This window comes from Silurus aristotelis (genome assembly GCF_946808225.1).
Source record: "Silurus aristotelis genome assembly, chromosome: 21".
Lineage (NCBI taxonomy): Eukaryota > Metazoa > Chordata > Actinopteri > Siluriformes > Siluridae > Silurus > Silurus aristotelis.
In genome coordinates, this window is record NC_139594.1 from 18,189,252 (window position 1) to 18,209,254 (window position 20,003).

General features: G+C 40.1%; 2 protein-coding genes and 1 pseudogene across 5 annotated transcripts in view; 2 read left to right on the top strand and 1 right to left on the bottom strand.

Annotated features, from left to right (window-relative positions):
- ptk2aa (protein tyrosine kinase 2aa) overlaps positions 1 to 6,593 on the bottom strand; it is a 128,046-nt gene extending 121,453 nt beyond the window's left edge. For both annotated transcript variants that reach the window (XM_083523507.1, XM_083523524.1), the window contains exon 1: positions 6,344 to 6,593. In XM_083523507.1, coding sequence (XP_083379633.1) covers positions 6,344 to 6,386 — 43 coding nt within the window. In that variant the 5' untranslated portion in view covers positions 6,387 to 6,593. The remainder of the gene's footprint in view (positions 1 to 6,343) is intronic.
- A 250-nt stretch (positions 6,594 to 6,843) lies between these two features.
- On the top strand, positions 6,844 to 9,241 carry LOC310716241 (tubulin alpha chain-like). Of its 2 annotated transcripts, XM_083523248.1 has the most exons (4): positions 6,844 to 7,008; positions 7,101 to 7,320; positions 7,426 to 7,574; positions 8,205 to 9,241. In XM_083523248.1, exons 1-4 carry the CDS (start codon positions 7,006 to 7,008, stop codon positions 9,180 to 9,182), a joined length of 1,350 nt encoding a protein of 449 aa, XP_083379374.1. In that variant the 5' UTR covers positions 6,844 to 7,005; the 3' UTR covers positions 9,183 to 9,241. The 2 variants fall into 2 exon arrangements, with proteins under 2 accessions (XP_083379374.1, XP_083379375.1); XM_083523249.1 differs by lacking the exon at positions 6,844 to 7,008.
- Positions 9,242 to 12,568: 3,327 nt separating this feature from the next.
- Positions 12,569 to 15,957, top strand: LOC310716624 (tubulin alpha chain pseudogene; annotated as a pseudogene). The gene is made up of 2 exons (XR_014538248.1): positions 12,569 to 12,736; positions 15,030 to 15,957. The product of XR_014538248.1 is annotated as a tubulin alpha chain pseudogene (transcript).
- The last annotated feature ends 4,046 nt before the right edge of the window (positions 15,958 to 20,003 follow it).

Genomic DNA, 20,003 nt, shown 5'->3' on the forward strand with positions numbered 1-20,003 from the left:
TGGGTTCAAATCTCAGTGCCACCAAGATCCCCCTGCTGGGCCCTTAAGCAAGGCCCTTAACCCCTTAATTGCACAGCTGTATGTGATCTAGCTCATGTGACCTATTTGTATTTTCTCTAAAGCTACTTGGGAACAATGTTAAACGTGCTATACAAATAAAAAAATAATTGAATTAATCTTTTAGTGTAGCAGTCATCCACTGCATCCAGTCATCCAGTCTATTAAAAATACAAAAAAAATTTAATTTACATTTATAGGTTTCTTGACAATAACATGCAACCGGGATTCCTCAGAAGAGTGCAAAGTCACTGCATAAAAGCTTTCACAATGCAGAGCATCCCCAATTTAGGGCATTTTAAATATTAAAAAGAATAGAAACTATTAAGTGATGGGTCACCACTTACCACATCAAACACACCACTTCTAATCCAACCAGGCAACCCATCCCATTCCACACATCACTCACGGCACACCTCTCTCTCTCTCTCTCTCTCTCTCTCTCTCTCTCTCTCTCTCTCTCTCTCTCACTCACACACACACACACACACACACACACACACTGTTCACAGCACACAGGCTCTCACCCCTGTAAATAGAGTGGGAATCTATTTACAGAATCAGAAAAGCTTAACCAGTCTCAGCTACAACAAAAAGCAGTCATGCATATTCACTGTACTGTTATCTGTAAATACCAGAGCCGGTTCAGGACACCGTCTCAAAGACAAAACTAGATGTTCAACTTTCAGCATTGACCACAAGGTTAAATTATATATATATATATATATATATATATATATATATAAAACCCAGCCATTAGGGTTGCACAAGCCAGTGCACTTTTGGTGCGTTCCCAAGCCTGGATAAATGGGGAGGTTTGCATTATGAAGGGCATCCAGCTTAAAACATGTGCCAAATCGGGTTACCAACGACCGTCACAGGTATCGTTAGCCAAAAGAATACCGGTGGAAATGAGGTTCTGTTTGCCGAAGGAGGAACAGGAGAGGAGGAAGACGTCTACAGAGACAGCAGGAAAAGGAGAAGTGGAGGAGAAGGAAGGTTTGGGTTGGTAGCTGATATGATGAAGAGGAGAAAGGTAGATATGTTGTGTGTTCAGGAGACCAAGTGGAAAGGGAGTAAGACCAGGACCATTGGAGGTTTAAACTGTTCAATCATGTTGTGGATGGAAAGAGAAATGGTGTAGGGGTGATTCTGAAGGAAGAGTACAGTAAGAGTGTTGTAGAGGTGAAGTGAGTTTCTGATAGAGTGATGAACCTGAAGCTGAAGGGGTGATTATAAATGTCATCAGTGCCTTTGCTCCACAAGTCCACTGTGAGATGGAGGAAAAGGAAAAATTTTGAAGTGAGTTAGATGAAGTGGTAGAAGGTGTACATAGGAATGAAAGATTGGTGATTGGGGCAGACTTTAATGGGCATGTAGGTGAAGGGAACAGAGGTGATGAGAAGGTGATGGTAGGTATGGCTTTAAGGAGAGGAATGTGGAAGGGCAGATGGTAGTAGATTTTTCTGAAAGGATGGAGATATTAGTGGTAAATATGTATTTTAAGAAGAAGGAGGATCATAGGGTGATGTATAGGAGTGAAGGAAGGTGCACACAGGTGGACTATGGTCTATGTAGAAGATGCAACCTGAAGGAGATTGGAGACTATAAAGTGTTGGCAGGGGACTGTGTAGCTAGACAGCATCGGATGGTGGTCTGTAGGATGGTTTTGGAGGTGAAGAAGAAGAGGAGAAGAGTGAGGACTGAAAGAAGAATAAGATGGTGGAAACTGAAGGAGGAAGACATAGTGTGAGATTCAGGGAAGAGGTCAGACAGGGGCTTGGTGGTGATGAAGATGTGCTGGATGATTGGGGAACTACTGCAGGAGTGATGAGGGAGGCAGCTAGAAAGATACTTGGTGTGACATCTGGAAATAGAAAGGAAGACAACGAGACGTGGTGGAACGAGGAAGGGCAGGAAAGCATAAGGAGAAAGAGGTTGGAGAAACAGAATTGGGATCGACAGAGTGTTGAGAAAAGAAGGCAGGAGTACAAGGAGATGTGGCAGCAGGTAAAAAGGGATATGAGGAGCTGTATGAGAGGTTGGACACCAAGGAAGGAGAAAAGGATTTATAGCGATTGGCCAGGCAGAGGGACCGAGCTGGGAAGGATGTGCTGCAAGTTAGAGCAATAAAAAATGGAGATGGAAATGTGTTGACTAGTGAGGAGAGTGTGTTGAAAAGATGTAGGGGGAATTTGGAGCAGCTAATGAACGAGGAAAAAGAGAGAGAGAGAAGGTTGGATGGTGTGGAGATGGTGAAGCAGGAAGTGAATAGGATTAGTAAGGAGGAAGTGAGAGCAGTGATTAAGAGGATCAACAGTGGAAAGTCCAGAGGACCAGATAACATACCAGTAGAAGCATGGAGATGTTTAGTAAAGATGCAGTTTAAAGTCAAGTTTATAGGACTGTGGTGAGACCTGTGATGTATGGTTTAAAGACAGTGGCACTGAGTAAAAGACAGGAGGTGGAGCTGAAGGTAGCAGAGCTGAAGATATTGAGGTTTTCGTTGTTTCGAGTGATGAGGATGGACAGGATTAGAAATGAGTTTATTAGAGGAACAGCGCATGTAGGTCGTTTTGGAGACGAGGTGAGGGAGGTGAGATTGAGATGGTTTGGACATGTGCAGGGGAGGGACATGGGGTATATCAGTGGGAGAATGCTGAGGATGGAGCCACTAGAAAGAAGGAAAAGAGGAAGACCAAGGAGGTGGTTTATGGATGTGGTGAGGGAAGACATGCATGTTGGTGTGAAAGAGGCAGATGTAGAGGACAGGGGGGGTATGGAGACGGATGATCCGCTGTGGCGCCCCCTAATGGGAGAAGCTGAAAGATGATGATGATACTGTAATATATATATATATATATATATATATATATATATATATATATATATATACACACACACACACACATACATACAGTACCTCACCCTCACAAAAGTGAGTAGACCCCTCATTTCAGCAACCATGTTATTCTATTTTATTGTGTTATTTTATGTTATTGTTGTTCCATGTTATTGTGTGTGTGTGTGTGTGTGTATATATATATATATATATATATATATATATATATATATATATACATACACACACACACACACACACACACACACACACACACACACACACGCACACACACACACATACAGTACCTCACCCTCACAAAAGTAAGTACACCCCTCATTTCAGCAACCATGTTATTCTATGTTCTCAAGAGACAATGCTATAGAAATTAAACTTGTATATTGTATAGCAGTACAAATTTACTGTCCTGAAAATAACTCAATATACAGCCATTATTGTCTAAATAACTGGCAACAAACAAAAATGAAATGAACATCAAAACTGTGTCCAAAATGTAAATATTGTGTGAGCATCACTGTTATCCAGCACTGCTTTAATCCTCCTGGGCATGGAATTTACCAGAGCTGCACAGGTTGTTGCTTCTGTTTCTTTCTTGTGTTTCTTGTGAGCAGCTTCAGAAGAGGCTCCTTCTAGGACGACGGCCTGCAAGCTGACTTGTTGCAGTGTGTGGCGTTTGGTCAGAGCACTGGCATGCAGACCTTTTGCTTCTGCAAACTTTAAATCAATGCTGCAGCACTCATGCATCTGGTTTTTGAAGCAGCTTCTGCACCTGACGCACAGCACGAGGTCTCAACTTCTTTGATAGACCCTTGTGAGGTCTGTTCCGAGTGGAACCCGTCTTGGAAAACCTCTGTATGACCCTGACCACTGTACTGTAACTGATCTTCTTACAGCCTTGGCATCTTTGTGGAGAGCAACTACTCCAATTCACAAATTCTTAGAGAGTCTTTACCATGAGGTCCATGTTGAACATCCAGTGGTCAGTATGAGAGAATTGGACTCAAAGCACCACATTATAACTGCTCTAATACAACATACACAAATCTGTATGGTCCTGAATAGCAAATAAAAACATGAACATAATGAATAGGACATATTTACGTAGTTACTGTTCCCTGGTGGTCTAGTGGTTAGGATGCGGCGCTCTCACCGCTGCGGCTTGAGTTCGAACCACGGTCAGGGAACCAACCCCAGCCATTCGAGTTGCACAAGCCTTAGTGCCGGTCCCAAGCCCGGATAAATGGGGAGGGTTGCGTTAGGAAGGGCACCAGCGTAAAAAAACATGTGCCAAATCAAACATGCGGATGGTCCACTGTGGCGACCCCTAATGGGAGAAGCCGAAAGAAAGTTTTATTTACATAGTTACACCACGTACAGCTGTCATCACTGAGGGTGTACTCACTTTTGTTGCCAGTTATTTAGACAATAATGTCTGTATTGTGTTATTTTTAGAGGACAGTAAATCTATACTGCTACACATACTGCACATTAACTACTCAAAAATAAATACAAATTTCATTTCTGTAGTATTGTATCTTTTCCTCCCACCAGCAGCTACATCCTCAGCATTCTTCTACTAATATACTCAATCCCATCTCTCACCTTGTCTCTAAAACGTCCTACGGGCTCAGTCCCTCTAATAACCTCATTTTTTTGTCCATCCTCGTCACTCCCCATTAAAATCAAAGCATGATTTTGAACTTTTAAACATTTTGAATTTGTTATGATTGCCGCTTGGTGTATCTACTCAGCACCGACATACAGTTCAGCATCAGTTCAACAGCAAACAGAAGATTTTGAGAGGTGATGAAAGATGAAATTCTAAAATAAACTTCTGACTTAAACTCGCCACAACAAATGTGGCCTTTTTTAATTTTTTTATTTAAGTAGTTAAAAAGAAGGTTTTGGGCTCATGATCATTTTCATAATCACCAATCGTTGTTTGACTCATCAAAATATTTCTATTAATAGATCGGTGTGCTGAGAGTAATATTGGAGTCTTTTCACATAAACCGAGTCGATTAGGCAATGATGATAATAGGAACATTATAGCCATAATAAATCATAGTACTTTGGATTCTTGAGTAGATTTGAAAACTAATCCTTTTGTACTTTTATTTATAAGGGACACTTTCACTTTTACTAGAGTCACATCTCTACTTTTATTCAAGTACATGGTACTTTGTCCACTGAAACTTTCCCGTTCACTTTTGCAGATACCCTCTGTGATAACAAATAACTCCTGCTACGCTTCTCCATGAATGCAGGCGCCATCAGTCGTCTTCTTATGAACGACTTGTTTGTCATTGAGTCCGTGTTGCTGATGCAATGTAGCCCTTCCTTACCAAACACCAAGTAACTAAATTAGGAATCAAACTATTAAACATTAAACTCCTGGTTACTTTAAAACTAACCTTCATCTGGGAGATCACAAGCAAATGTATGTGAATATTTGATCTGTTAACTGGTTGCAAACTTGTCTTCAGTCAATAAAACCTTGATTAGTAAAGATGGCACCCAAAAAAATTACATATGACATTTCATATATAGAAAGTACACCATGATATTAACCATGTATCTTAAAGGTGTATTAAGCAAATCCTTATTCACCAACCATTACCAAGACCCACTTACACATTCTGTTTATGTATTAAATAGATTATAAAACCCATTACTATGAGGCTTATCAACACAGTTTCCCAGACCAGTAGCCAGTTTTTCTTTTTTTCAATCATAAAACTTTTTTCCCTGAGGTTATGGCCAGGTTATTTTCATGACCTACATATTTAGCGGGTTGTTAGTACAAATAAGGAAATGACAAATGGACTATAGGGAAGTGATAGGTCAGTGGTTACGGCTCTGGGTTACTGATTGCAAGGTCGAGGGTTCAAGCCCCAGTATTGCCAAGCTGCCACTCTTGGGCAATTAACCCTCTGTGTTAAAGTGGCACTGTATCATGGCTGCCCCTGCACTCTGTCCCCAGATTCTTAACATCGCCGGGATGTGCGAAGAAAGAATTTCACTGTGCTGTAGAGTGAACGTGATACAATCTACCTCATGAACACTTAAATGCTCTTCCAATTGCGCACTAAAAATAAAAATACATGCAACACCACTTTTCTATTTATTTATTTGCATACGTTTCCTTTGCTAGTGTTTTATAAAAATGTGCAACTCTAATCTTTTTTTTACTAAAACAAATGCAAGTGCAAACATACTTGGCAATAAAGCTCTTACTGATCCTGATATGTATTGCACTTTCGAAGACATTTTTGATTCTAGTTATCATCATGCATGGATCTGGCATGTGCAATCATGCATTTACAAAAATCTCAAGTGAAATTTAAGCTTGATAGGGCCCATAATCACACCTTGACACACCCCATAAAGGCTTTGAACAGTAAGCAGAAATGTTCAACTCACCTCCTGAGTCTTCTGGTCCGAGTCTAAATAATGACTCAATCATGTCCTAATCAACCCCAAGAAATTTCTCCTAATTTAAGATACATTTCTACAGAATACAAAGAAAATTTGCATAATTGAATGTGTTGCTGGAATTTGCTTATTAAAAAACTAATTTTATTCTGTGGATCGAGATTCAATGATCCAACGCAATAAAGTGATCTGATCTTCCAGTCACCGGTTTGTTACACGTTTTTTGAGTGGGCGTGTCCGCCTGTTTACGTCATTTAATTATTTTACCCTAGTGACGTATACGCCTGGCAATCTGCGACCGAATACTAAACGGCTTTAATGTTGTTAATTATATAGATTCTAAAACCAAAGGCTTTTGATCTTAATTAAATCAAGAGTCGTCGCACAGAGTGTCAAGAGAGTTTATCGGGTGTTCGCGTTACTTCCGGTCTTAATTGAAAGACCACGCCCCCTAAGATTGCAGACACCTGTTATAATGTTCAGCTCAGGTGGTTATGGGGGCAGAATTGTTAGGGTAAGCAGCTAGTTTGCTGCTGTGCCACTATAAAGAGTCAGCTTTATTGAGTTCTTTTGTATTTATTGTGGATTTTTTTTACTTTGCAGTTCAAAGAAGGATCTTGTGGATAATATATTTTACTCTTTTGTTTAAAATGGTAATCTTACAAACTCTATTGCAAATGCACTTCATTTTTATGTCTCGATCAGGAATCTGATTTGACTGGTGTGTTATGTATTGTATCTACAGAGGGAGTGTATCTCAGTGCACATTGGTCAAGCAGGAGTCCAGATGGGAAATTCCTGCTGGGAGTTGTACTGTCTGGAGCATGGCATCCAGCCTGATGGGATGATCACTTCTGGCAGCACCAGCCTGGCTGATTCATCTTTTGGTACTTTCTTCAGTGACACCGGTGCTGGAAAATACGTTCCACGAGCTGTTTTTATTGATTTGGAACCAACAGTTGTAGGTAAAGTGTTCCCATAAATGTTAATTTTATTGTGGTACCATGATGTCCTATAAACAAGGAATGTTTGGATTTTGTTAATGCATTGTTTTAATTGCTTGCTTCCAGATGAGATCCGGAATGGACAATATCGTCAGCTTTACCACCCAGAACAGCTAATCAGTGGTAAAGAGGATGCAGCGAATAACTACGCCAGGGGCCACTACACCATTGGCAAGGAGATTGTAGACTCTGTTCTTGACCGCATGAGGAAAATGGTAAGTATTACAGAAGGTTGTTTGCTTGGATGTGGCCATGCACAACTAGGGTTGCAAAGTGGTGGAAGATATCTGAAAACTTTCCAGGGGAATTTGGGAAATATTCCAAGTTGGAGACTTGCAATGTATTATTGGCAATTTATGAAAATTGATTAGTGATTTGGGAGAATTTTAAATGAATGTTTGTTTGGTCCTAAACTGACCTGCATGCAAACCAATACAAATTTTTGATGGCTTTAATTGTTGGTATAATTTTGTTGCACAAAGTTTTTTAAAATTTGTGTAAATATTCACCTAGTTGTGTTTTTTTTATTATTTTTTTTTTATATAAAGACTTCTCAGTGCATGTAGGGGTGTGGCCTCAATAACCCTGTGTGCACTTTTGTATGTCGCTCTTGACAAAGGAGTCTGCTAAATGCTGTAACTGTGCAAATGAGATTCAACTAAATACCCCTTAATTCCCATGAAAAGTTCTGTCTTAAATTCCTGGAATTTTGCAACCCTATGCATGACTTTCAATTTTCTTGAAAGCAGAAGTGCACCATTGTGATTTAGTGTTCACTGTTCTTTTCTTTGATACCATGTGACCTCTCAGGCCAGGTTCCCTTATATTGTGTTTATCCTCTGTAGGCTGACCAGTGTACAGGTCTGCAAGGATTCCTGATCTTCCACAGCTTTGGTGGTGGCACTGGATCTGGTTTCACGTCTCTGTTGATGGAGCGCCTATCTGTTGACTACGGAAAAAAATCCAAGCTGGAGTTCTCGGTCTACCCTGCTCCCCAGGTTTCCACTGCAGTGGTAGAGCCCTACAATTCGATCTTAACCACTCACACCACCCTCGAGCACTCTGATTGTTCCTTCATGGTAGACAACGAGGCCATCTTTGACATTTGCAAGCGCAATCTGGATATAGACCGTCCGTCCTACAACAACCTGAACAGACTGATTGCACAGATTGTTTCTTCAATCACTGCTTCTTTACGATTTGATGGCGCTCTAAATGTAGATCTCACTGAGTTCCAGACCAATTTGGTTCCGTATCCTCGTATCCATTTCCCATTGGTTACCTACGCCCCGATTATATCTGCTGAGAAAGCCTATCATGAGCAGCTGTCTGTGGCTGAGATCTCGAACGCTTGCTTCGAGCCAGCCAACCAGATGGTGAAATGTGACCCTCGTCGGGGCAAATACATGGCCTGTTGCTTGCTCTATCGTGGCGACGTGGTACCTAAAGATGTCAATGCTGCTATCGCCAGCATCAAGACCCGTCGCTCGATCCAGTTTGTGGACTGGTGTCCCACCGGCTTTAAGGTGGGAATCAACTACCAGCCCCCCACTGTAGTACCTGGTGGAGATCTGGCCAAGGTCCAGAGGGCTGTATGCATGCTGAGTAACACTACGGCAATTGCCGAAGCCTGGAGTCGCTTGGACCACAAGTTTGACCTAATGTACGCCAAGCGGGCATTTGTTCATTGGTATGTTGGGGAGGGAATGGAAGAAGGTGAGTTCTCCGAGGCCAGAGAAGACATGGCTGCCCTGGAGAAGGATTATGAAGAGGTCGGAGCAGATTCAGCTGAAGATGGTGAGGATGTAGATGAGGAGTACTAGAATTGTTCTGTTGTAATGAATTTTTCGTTCAATGTTGAATAAATAAAAATCAGCATGTAGCTTTTGTGTACTTGACTTAATTCAGATGATTGGGTATAGTGTATATTCAAAATGTAAAGTATACTCATGTTGCTTTAAAAGATGTGACGAAGTGCTAAGCTTTGATCAATCAAAATGGCCCACTTGGGTTAACAACTCATGAATATGAAACCAACCTTTATGCCCCCCACTCAAGAACCAGTGTACAACCATAAAGAGCCAAGATGAACCACAATATAAACTTTAAGCAATAAACATTTTTTTTTTTTTTTTTTTTTTTTTTTTATTTAGTTCAGAAATGCTAATCTAGATGTCACACCCAGTATGACAACTGATTATAAAAAAAAAAAAAAGATGGATGATGAAAGGAGCTGCAGTAGGGTCTTTTATTTGGGGCTACCATTTCTGACAATGGCTTCGCTATACCTTGGCTAACATTCTACAAATCACTGAGTTAAGAACTGTTCTTAAAAACTTGCCAACGCCACAGTATGACTTAATTTACATCCTCATTTAACTATTGTCGACTGTATGGTTATCCTGAGAAAATAAAAGGCATCAGGATTTTAACAATTATTGGGAAAAGGAGTCAGTCTGAATTGTATTTACATTTTTTTTTTCTTCACTGAGAAATGGATGCACTTCAGGCCAGCGAAATAAAGAATTGCACTCCGACAGCATGATGGTCGCATATGTTTCCATTTCACTTCTTGCTAGTCTGTGTAGAATCCAGGTTCTGGTTGGGGGGTTTTATTTTATTTTTTTAATCCTAATAAAGTTTGGTTGTACCAATTTACAGCATTTGGAAGACACTTTAATCCGGAGTGATTTTCAGTTATCTTATTCATATAACTAAGCAGTTAAGGGTTAAAGGTCTTGCTCAGGGGCCTAGCAGTTTTAGCTCAGTGATGGTCAGATATGGCTTTCTGATCTAAAGTCCAACATCTAAACCACTGAGCTACCCCTTCTCCAAACATATCTGCTAGGTGCTGTTCAGGGGAGGTTGTACAGTAGCTCAGTGTTTTAAGGCATTTAACTCTGGATCAGAAAGTTACAAGTTTAAATCCCAGCACCACAAATCTGTCAGGCTGGGCCATTGAGCAAGACCCCTAAACCCTCAACTGCTTAGTTGTAAGTTGCTCTGAATAAGAGCATCTGCCAAATGCCATAAATGTTTTATATTCCTTTTCAGATGTCTGAGAAGCAGCTATATTTCAAATGCATTGGTGTGTTTGATATGTACAAAAAAAAAAAAAACGAGTCTAGATTTATATCTATGACCTATAGTAACTCCCCAACCTCTCAGATACTTGGTTTGGACCATTAAACATCCTGTTAGCTATTTAAAATGCTTTTATTTAGAGTAGAAATAAGTTTAATTTGGGGGTACGGTCCATTTCAATTATGCAAGTCAGTTAACTGATGAATAATCAGGAACTAAAGATACATTCTGATTTGTATTTATTCAACATTGTACAAAAAGCATCTATTACAAACAAGTCTAGTACTCCTAATCGACATCTTCCTGTCTGTCCTCAGCAGAATCTGCTCCAATTCAGCTCCTCATAATTTTCTGAAGTGAACCTTTTAATGTGAAATATTTGTAACTCTTAATTTTCTATGTATTTCAACATCCTATCTAAAGATGAATCCCAAATGGCTTCCTGTTGTACATATAAGGCACTGCATAGGTTATATCATATTGAAAGCTGTGTTACAGATTCTTCAGTTGCTTTGGCGCATTTCTTAAATCATCCTTAATATTTGCAAACCAGTAAATGCATTTCTCAAAACAATTATTACGAACAGCACCGCACAATGGATTCCTTGCAAAAGCCTGTAAATTCATCGCTCAAAAGTAAGTATTTGTGTCAATGAGCATCTAATACCATCAGAATAACAAGTACTTTTGTCATTATTCACAAAAGATGTTGACATGCTGTATGACGGCACACAGTTTCAGTGTTTCCTGATTGTAACCCAAACTGTAGTTTACGTGATTGAAAATGCACAAGGCTGAATGTCTTCTGTATGGCGTCTATGAATTTCAACAGCACATGTACACATTACTGTAAGTACTGTATATCGATTGCAAGAGACCGGACAGGATTCACACTTTTACTGAACTGTACTAGCGTTCATTCGTTTCCTGGTTGTTCCGCCGTTTCCATGTTTCGCTCGGTTACCAATTGAAGGTTCACGAGATTCACCTTTGCCCTATTTTAGAGAACTGGTTGATCATTGGTGGATCTGATGCTGTAAACTCACCTTCATTAGTGGGGATCAAGATTCAGCTGCACAATTCATCAATTCAAGTCACATTTACAAAAAAAATTATAAGCTTGACAGATGATGACAACTGGTTCAACCATTTTGCATTAAATGACTTGACTGAGGTAGAGATGTTTTGGGGGTTAAAACTATTCAGATGAGAACCAGTATATTATAGTTTGAGCAACATTGCAACTGATAATGTAGTAAACAGCAGACACTTGTACACAATTCGATTCGATTAATGTACCAAAGCATTTGCAATTCATTCACAGCAATACAAAATTGCTATGTGATGACAGGATGTGGAGGTTAATTAAGTAGTTTAGAGAATTTAATTTCTGATCTGCTCCAAAGCAACTGAGAAAAACTGTAAAAGTAGTTTGGATTTTGCTGTAGGGAGGAGAATTCCTATGCACCTACATCCGGTCTTAATTAAAAGCACTCACCCCTAAGATTGAAGTCACCTGTGAGTTCAGTGCAGGTGGTTAAGTGTTAGAAGGAGAAGCACTGATTTTCATGTGTATCTGTATAGTTTTAGAAAGTGTTCATTTACTGTTTTGTCACTTTGTAGCTGAAAGAAGCTTCTTTCTGTTTTGATTTTTCACTTTGGCATTGAATAAAATGGTAATCTTATGCTTCAATAATTATATATAAAAAATTTTAAAAACCCTACCCATAATCCCAGTATAAATGTTCTCAGATGTTTGACTAAATGTCGTGTATCTCAGTGCACATTGGTCAAGCAGGATTCCAGATGGGAAATTCCTGCTGGGAGTTGTACTGTTCTGGAGCATGGCATCCAGCCTAAAGGTATGATCATTTCTGGCAGCACCAATTCGGCTGATTATACTTTTGGCATGTTAATAAGAATGGAGCTGGAAAATACGCTCCACAGGCTGTTTTTATTGACCTGGAGCCAGCAGTTGTAAGTAAATGAAATCTTGATGAATTGGGGTTTTTTTTAATGCACCTTGAGCCATTTTCTGTGATCCAGTTTGATTTCATGATGTTTCTGTGAGAAATCAAAATCCGTGTCCAATATTTCTGGGTCTTTATACTCTGTTTTGTAACTGATGGATTATTATGACTGCTCGTTTCTAGATGAGATCAGGAATGGACAATATCTTCAACTTTACCACCCAGAGCAGCTAATCAGTGGTAAAGAGAATAACTACACCTGGGGCCATTACACCATTAGCAAGGAGATTGTAGACTCTGTTCTTGACCGCGTGCGAGAAATGGTGTGTTTTGATTTAATAATAATGCTTTATTAATGTGAGGAAAAGATCATACCCTACCTTCACTGTGTCCAAAGTAGCAAATTACCCAAATAAAGTCACTGAGATGTTCTATGTCTGTCACACACATTCAAATAGTACCAAAGCTGAGACTTGTTTTAGATATCAGTTGAAGGTAGATACGTAGTAGTACGTAAATAAGTTGTGTGTGTGGGGGGGGAATTTAAGATTTGTTTGGATTTAGGATTTGTTTGTTTCAGTTGCTTTGGAGCATTTCTCAGATCAAAAATGAAATTCTCAAAACTACGTATTCAGCCTCCACATCATTAAAGCAGTTTCTTCAGCCTCCACATGTCGTCACTTGTGCACATCATAAAAGCAGTTTCTTGTTTTGAACAAATTGCGAATGCTTTGGTACATTTATTTAATGGATTGTGTACAATTGTCACTGCTTCCCACATTTTCAATTATGTTGATCAAAATATACTAGTTCTCACCTAAATAGTCTTAACCCCTAAAACATCTAGGCATCAGTTCATTTAATGCTAAATAATTAAACCAATTACTGTAATCTGTTGACCTTAAATTACTATCAAAATTTTAAGAGACATGTCCAAACCATCTTATTCGGGCCTTACTCACCTTGTCAACAAAACGTCCAACATGTGCTGTCCCTCTTTTAAAGTAATTTCTAATCTTGTCCATAGTCTTCACTCCCAACGAAAACCTCAACATCTTCAGCTCTGCTACCTCCAGCTCCACCTCCTGTCTTTTACTCAATGCCACTGTCTCTAATCCATACAACATCTCAGATCTCACCACAGTCCTATAAACTTTTCCTTTCACTCTCACAGATACTCTTCTATCACAAATCACTCCTGCTATCACTTTTCTCCACCCACTCCACCCTGCCTTCACTCTTTTCTTTACTTCTCTAACAGACTCTCCATTACTTTGCACTGTTGACCCCAGATACCTGAACTCCTCCACCTTCTCCCTGCAACCGCACCACTCCACTTTCCTTCCTCTCATTCACACACATGTACTCTTGTCTTACTCCTACTGACTTTTATTCCCCTTTTTTCCAGCGCATATCTCCACCTCTCCAGGCTCTTCTCAATCTGCTCTCTACTCTCACCACAAATCAAAATATCATTTGCAAACATCATAGTCCATGGAGAATCCTTAATGCAGTCCTACCTCTAATTTTCCTCATTCATCAGCTCTTTAAAATACTCCCTCCACCTTCTCAACAAATTTCCATCTTTATCCTTTATTGCCCTAACTTGCAGCAAATCCTTCCCTGCTCAGTTTCTCTCTCTTCTCCTTCCTTGTTGTCCAACTTCTCATACAGCTCCTAATATGCCTTTTCCTTTGCTTTTGCCACATCCTATTTTATGAGTTGCTCAGTAGCTCCTGGTTCCATAATCTCAAATGACTGTAAAAGACTGTAGAAAGAACATTACTTATAATCTTATACTCCAGTACTCATGTTAGTTCTCACTCTTCAGTGTTCTTTATTGTTTATAAGACTATAAATCACACTCTTGATGTCACCCGAATGAGGATGGGTTCCCCTTTTGAGTCTGGTTCTTCTCAAGGTTTCTTCCTCATAACATCTAAGGGATTTTTTCCTTGCCACAGTCACCATGGCTTCTCATCAGGAATAAATAAACATCACTCTCCTTAACTATTAACTATCTGTTTTGAGACAATGTCTGTTGTGAAAATGCAATAGAAATAACCTTGACTTGACTTAACATCCCTCTTCACCTGCTGCCGCATCTTCTTGTACACCTGCCTAGTTTTTTTTTTATCTCTGCAGATCTCAATTCTGTTTCACCAACCTCTCTCATTGTGCTTGCCTGTATTTTCTTATTCCACCACTACCACATCTCATTGTCTTCCTGTCTTTATCAGTCTCCCTCATCACTTCTGCAGTAGTTGCCCAATCATCCAGCACCTCTTCTTGCATGTAATCCATTGGGTTGTGCTGTTTGTACAAATTGTTTCGAGAAAGGACTTACTGGTTTGCAAATATTCAGATTGATTTGAGAAATGCTCCAAAGCAACTGAAAAACTGTAATTGTCAATGCTGCTTTATTCCAGCCCAGTAATAAGCACACTTGATACTGTAGTTGATTGGAAACCAAGATCCTACTAAATAATGGGATTCTGAGAGACTCCTGTTTGCTTGAAATGACTACTTGGCAGCCATTTTTTTTTTTTTTATGTTTGCCCTTGATACCATGTGACCTCAGGCCAGGTTCGCTTATGATCTTTTTATCCTCTGTAGGCTGACCAGTGTACAAGTCTGCAAGGATTCCTGATCTTCCACAGCTTTGGTGGTGGCACTGGATCTGGTTTCACGTCTCTGTTGATGGAGCGCCTATCTGTCGACTACTGCAAAAAATCCAAGCTGGAGTTCTCGGTCTTCCCTGCTCCCCAGGTTTCCACTGCAGTGGTAGAGCCCTACAATTCGATCTTAACCACTCACACCACAATCGAGCACTCTGATTGTTCCTTCATGGCAGACATCGAGGCCATCTTTGACATTTGCAAGCGCAGTCTGGATATAGACCGTCCGTCCTACAACAACCTGAACAGACTGAAACGCACAGATTGTTTCTTCAATCACTGCTTCTTTACAATTTGATGGTGCTCTAAATGTAGATCTTCCAGACTAATTTGGTTCCGTATCCATTTCCCATTGGTTACTTACGCCTCGATTATATCTGCTGAGAAAGCCTATCATGAGCAGCTGAGATCTTGAACGCTTGCTTTGATGCTTGCCACAAATATATGGCCTGTTGCTTGCTCTATCGTGGAGACGTGGTACCTAAAGGTCTAAATGCTGCAATCGCCAGCATCAAGACCCGTCGCTCGATCCAGTTTGTGGACTAGTGTCCCACCAACTTTAAGGTGGGAATCAACTACCAGCCCCCCACTGTAGTACCTGGTGGAGATCTGGCCAAGGTTCAGAGAGCTGTATGCATGCTGAGTAACACTACGGCAATTGCCGAAGCCTGGAGTCGCTTGGACCACAAGTTTGACCTGATGAACGCCAAGCGGGCATTTGTTTACTGGTATGTTGGGAAAGGAATGGAAGAAGGTGAGTTCTCCGAGGACAGAGAAGACATGGCTGCCCTGGAGAAGGATTAGTAGATTCAGCTGAAGACGGTGAGGAAGATGTAGATGAGGAGTATTAGAATTGTTCTCCAATTGATGGAGGTTGTGTGTACAGTATATTTTAAATGTTTGGGACCCCATAAAACTTTCACCATTTAGTGTGTAAAATTTGACATGTGGAAACTGTTACGTTTGTGCCACTTTATCATAAGCGACTTACAATTATATGATTTTGTACTAATGAACAAATGATGTGGTTCTAAAATTTCCAATCACTTCAACTATGCTTCAGACCATCTCACATGAACTCCTGCCCTTCATCTCCACAATAATCAATGGGTTCTTAACATCTGGCCATGTGCCAACTACATTCAAACAAGTGTCATTTTCATCTTGAAGAAACCTGCTCTGGATCCATCAGACACCTACAGATCAGTATTGATTCTCTCCTTTCTTTCTAAAACTCTGGAACGCACAGTTTTTAACCATCTGTCTGTCTCTCACACAACAACCTCCATGATACAAACCAGTCTGGATTCAAAGCAGCACATTCCACAAAGACCGCCCTTTCGGCTGTTTCTGAGAAACTGCATGCTGTTCGATCAGCCAAGCTGTCATCTATACTTATCCTCCTTGACCTTTCAGCAGCATTCGACAGTCAACCACAAGACTCTCTAGTCTACCCTCAGAAGCCTCTGTATCCATAGAGCAGCATGGAAATGGTTTGCTTCCTACCGGGAAGGTCGCTCATACCAGGTAACATGGAACAGCTGCATGAATCTGCCACACCACCCCACTGCTGCGCTCCCTTCACTGGCTTCCAGTAGCTACACTGCTTGCATAATTTATGCTTGCATACAAGGCCAAAAATGGATCAGCACCATCTTACCTCAGAGAACTTATCACACCTCGCACTGCACCACGCTGTCTCAGAATGATAGGTTAGTATACTTTAAGGCTTTTCTTTGTCCTGGCACCCAGGTGGTGGAATGAATTTCCCCTAGATGTCCGAACAGCGGAGTCCCTGTCTATCTTCAAGCGATGGATGAAGACCCACCTATTTCTGAAACACTTAAATTAGCACTTTCCAAATTGCTTTGTAATCACCACCAACCATTTTTGACCAATGCACAATCTTGTCTGGGGCCAGTCCAGGACTGTTATTTAAGGTGCATTGAACAGCGGGTGGTGGTGATGAGATGCTCAGCCGCAGTAAGACATTTGAATGGTGTAATTTAAAACATGGCCGTACGTCCGTCAATGATGATCCCGGTCATGGCGTTCTCTGATGACGAAGGGAAGCAGGCTGCCCTACATTTTTGTTTTTGTACGAAAAGTCAACCTCAATTGCAATTCTAATGTTTGCGTTTACTGAATCAACAGTACCAGCAACAAGATTTGTCACAATCTAATCTAGTCATGTAGGGTTATCGAATATCATATTCCTCTATTAAATCTATTCGCATTTATGATTACACCAAGGTCCTGAAATGTAGCATTTGGTTTCTCAGAAACACTAAACTCCAGCCTGAAGCCTTTCTAAAGTAACTGAGTTTTTTTTTTTTTTTTTCCTGCTGTGTAAAATGATTCTTGTGTTTAAAAAGATTTAATCAGGATCTGGGCCTCAAATCAGGTTAGCAGATCAAGTGGAACCACTGAGGCATACATTCATCAGACATGTAGTGTCTTAACAGACCTTCCAAAATTTTTTTCTTTTCTTTTTAATCCTGAGTCATTGGTGATGACGTAAGCCATTCGTTGTTAAACATTTCTCAGAAGTACCTACTATGAGCTGGAAAGGTCAAATTAATTGGTCAGTAGACACGGTTTAATGTCTAATCCAGCCACATCACTGAAGCCTTTTTGTCTTTTAAAGGAACCCTGTACTATAGTCAAGAACTGGTATATCATTCTTGTGATCCGTGGTTGTCGGAAAATGGAAGTAATGTCAAATGTAAAAAGGAAAAAGCTCTATAAATCATTAAATGTAAGTCAGACTGAAATATTACCTTGAATATGAACATTATTGTTAAAACAATGTAGTTCTTTTATTAAATGCCACTTTGAATTGACAAATTGTAAACCTGCAGAGCTGAGATCCCAAAACTGCCAAATATTACGTGTACATTTCTGTTTATTCGACTGGAAACTGCAGAGGTCACACTATCAAAATGATTTATGGCATTCTGCTCTGAGCTTCAGCATCGGTTTAAAGTCTCCATATGGATTTTTACTAGTAGCTCTCTGTAATGCATAGACATTAAGCTATGTGAGGTCATTTTTCCGAAGTTTTTGAAAGAGATTGGATTAGAAATTAAATGGCAACAGATTTAGAAAATGTGTAAAGCTTGTGAAAGACCATGCAAACAGAGGAATGCAATGAAGAATACTACTAAAGGATTTTATTGTAGGAAGGGGGGAGTTTTGAGGGTTTAAGTCATTTCAAATGATAAAACTGTAATTCATTGATCTAGGCCTGGTGAGGGTTCCAAACAGTAGGTGTAGATGTTCTTCTTGAAAACCAAGCGCTGTATATGCATTTATAGTATATGCTTATACTCAGTGTTGGACTGTACGGAACTAAATGTAATTTTTTTTCACCTTAATCTACTCAAGTTTTTTTTGCAGATGATGTGTACTTCACTGTAGTATTTCCATTTGGGGAGACTTTTACTTTAGACTTTGAAATGAAGTGAAGTTAATCTTTATATTTACACAACTACATTTTGTGAAATGCAATTTTTTTATTTATGAGCGAATAAAAACTGATCAATCACGCAGCAAGCCACCAATCGCGTGCTCTGTTTTGTACTACGTGTTCAACCTCCACGTCATTTAGTCACTTGTGCACATCATAAAATCAATTTATTTTTGCTTTGATCAAATTGTGAAGGCTTTTTTACATTCATTTGATCAAGTGTCTCCTGTTTCCTACATTCAGTTGTTGATGTTCATGTTGATCAAAATATATTATACTGGTTTCACCTGAAGAGTTTTAACCCCCAAAACATCTCAGCATCAGTTCATTGCATACGTCATTGAATGTAAAATGATTAAAACAGTTCTCATCATCTGTCATCTAAAATTTCTATTAAACTTTTATTTGTAAATGTGTAGAATTGATAAATTGTGCAGATGAATCTTTAATGTCACTAATGAATGCGAGTGAACGGCATCAGATCAACCGATAATCAACTCGTTCTCTAAAACAGGTCAAAGGTGAATCTCGTGAACCTTCAGTTGGAGAGTGAATACAGACAGAGAAAAACAGAGTTATACATTCATGGATCAACAACTAAGAAACAAATTAACAAGTAAAGTCAAGAAGCTTTTATTGTCATTTCAACCATATAAAGCTGACGCAGTACACAGTGAAATAAGAACAACGTTTCTCCAAACCTTGGTGCTACATAAAATAACAATCACAGAAACAGAAAAACACAGGGCCAAGGATTAGTAAGTGTACATAAAGTGCATGTGTGCAACCTGGTGCAAAAAGTGCAAAGACAACACAAGACAGTGCAAGACAACACAAGACAGTAAACAAAACAGCTCTGCCAGTAAACCTGTTGTAGCGAGACAAAATGAACAGTAGCAAAAATGTAAACAAAACGTTGTGCAAAAGAGCAAATGGCAGCATGTAAACAGTTTATGGTAATTAAGTGATGTAATATGAGTGGTGTTGAGTCCGGGTTGTGCAGATCAGTCACACAGTTGTGTGTGTGTGTGTGTGTGTGTGTGTGAGTTCAGTTCTTTGTTGAGAAGCCTGCTGGCTTGAGGGAAGAAACTGTTGCACAGTCTGGATATGGCGGCCCGAATGCTTCGGAGCACTTGTACAGTACAGTAAACTTTCTTTCGGCTTCTCCCGTTAGCGGATCATCCGCATGTTTGATTTGGCACATGTTTTTACGCTGGATGCCCTTCCTAACACAACCCTCCCCATTTATCCGGGCTTGGGACCGGCACTAAGAGTGCCTGGAGTCGGTTCCCTGACCGGGGATCGAACCCGGGCCACAGCGGTGAGAGAACTGCATCCTAACCACTAGACCACCAGGGGACTTTGTGGGGCAGGAGTCTGTGTGGGGCAATCTGGACCTCTCCATGTTACCTGGTATGAGCAACCTTCCAGGTAGGAAGCAAA

What these genes read in the sequence shown, in the direction of transcription:
- LOC310716241 (XM_083523248.1), top strand. An exon ending in TTTGGAACCAACAGTTGTAG is followed by an intron (nt 7,321 to 7,425) that starts GTAAAGTGTTCC and finishes GCTTGCTTCCAG; the next exon opens with ATGAGATCCGGAATGGACAA. An exon ending in TTGACCGCATGAGGAAAATG is followed by an intron (nt 7,575 to 8,204) that starts GTAAGTATTACA and finishes TATCCTCTGTAG; the next exon opens with GCTGACCAGTGTACAGGTCT.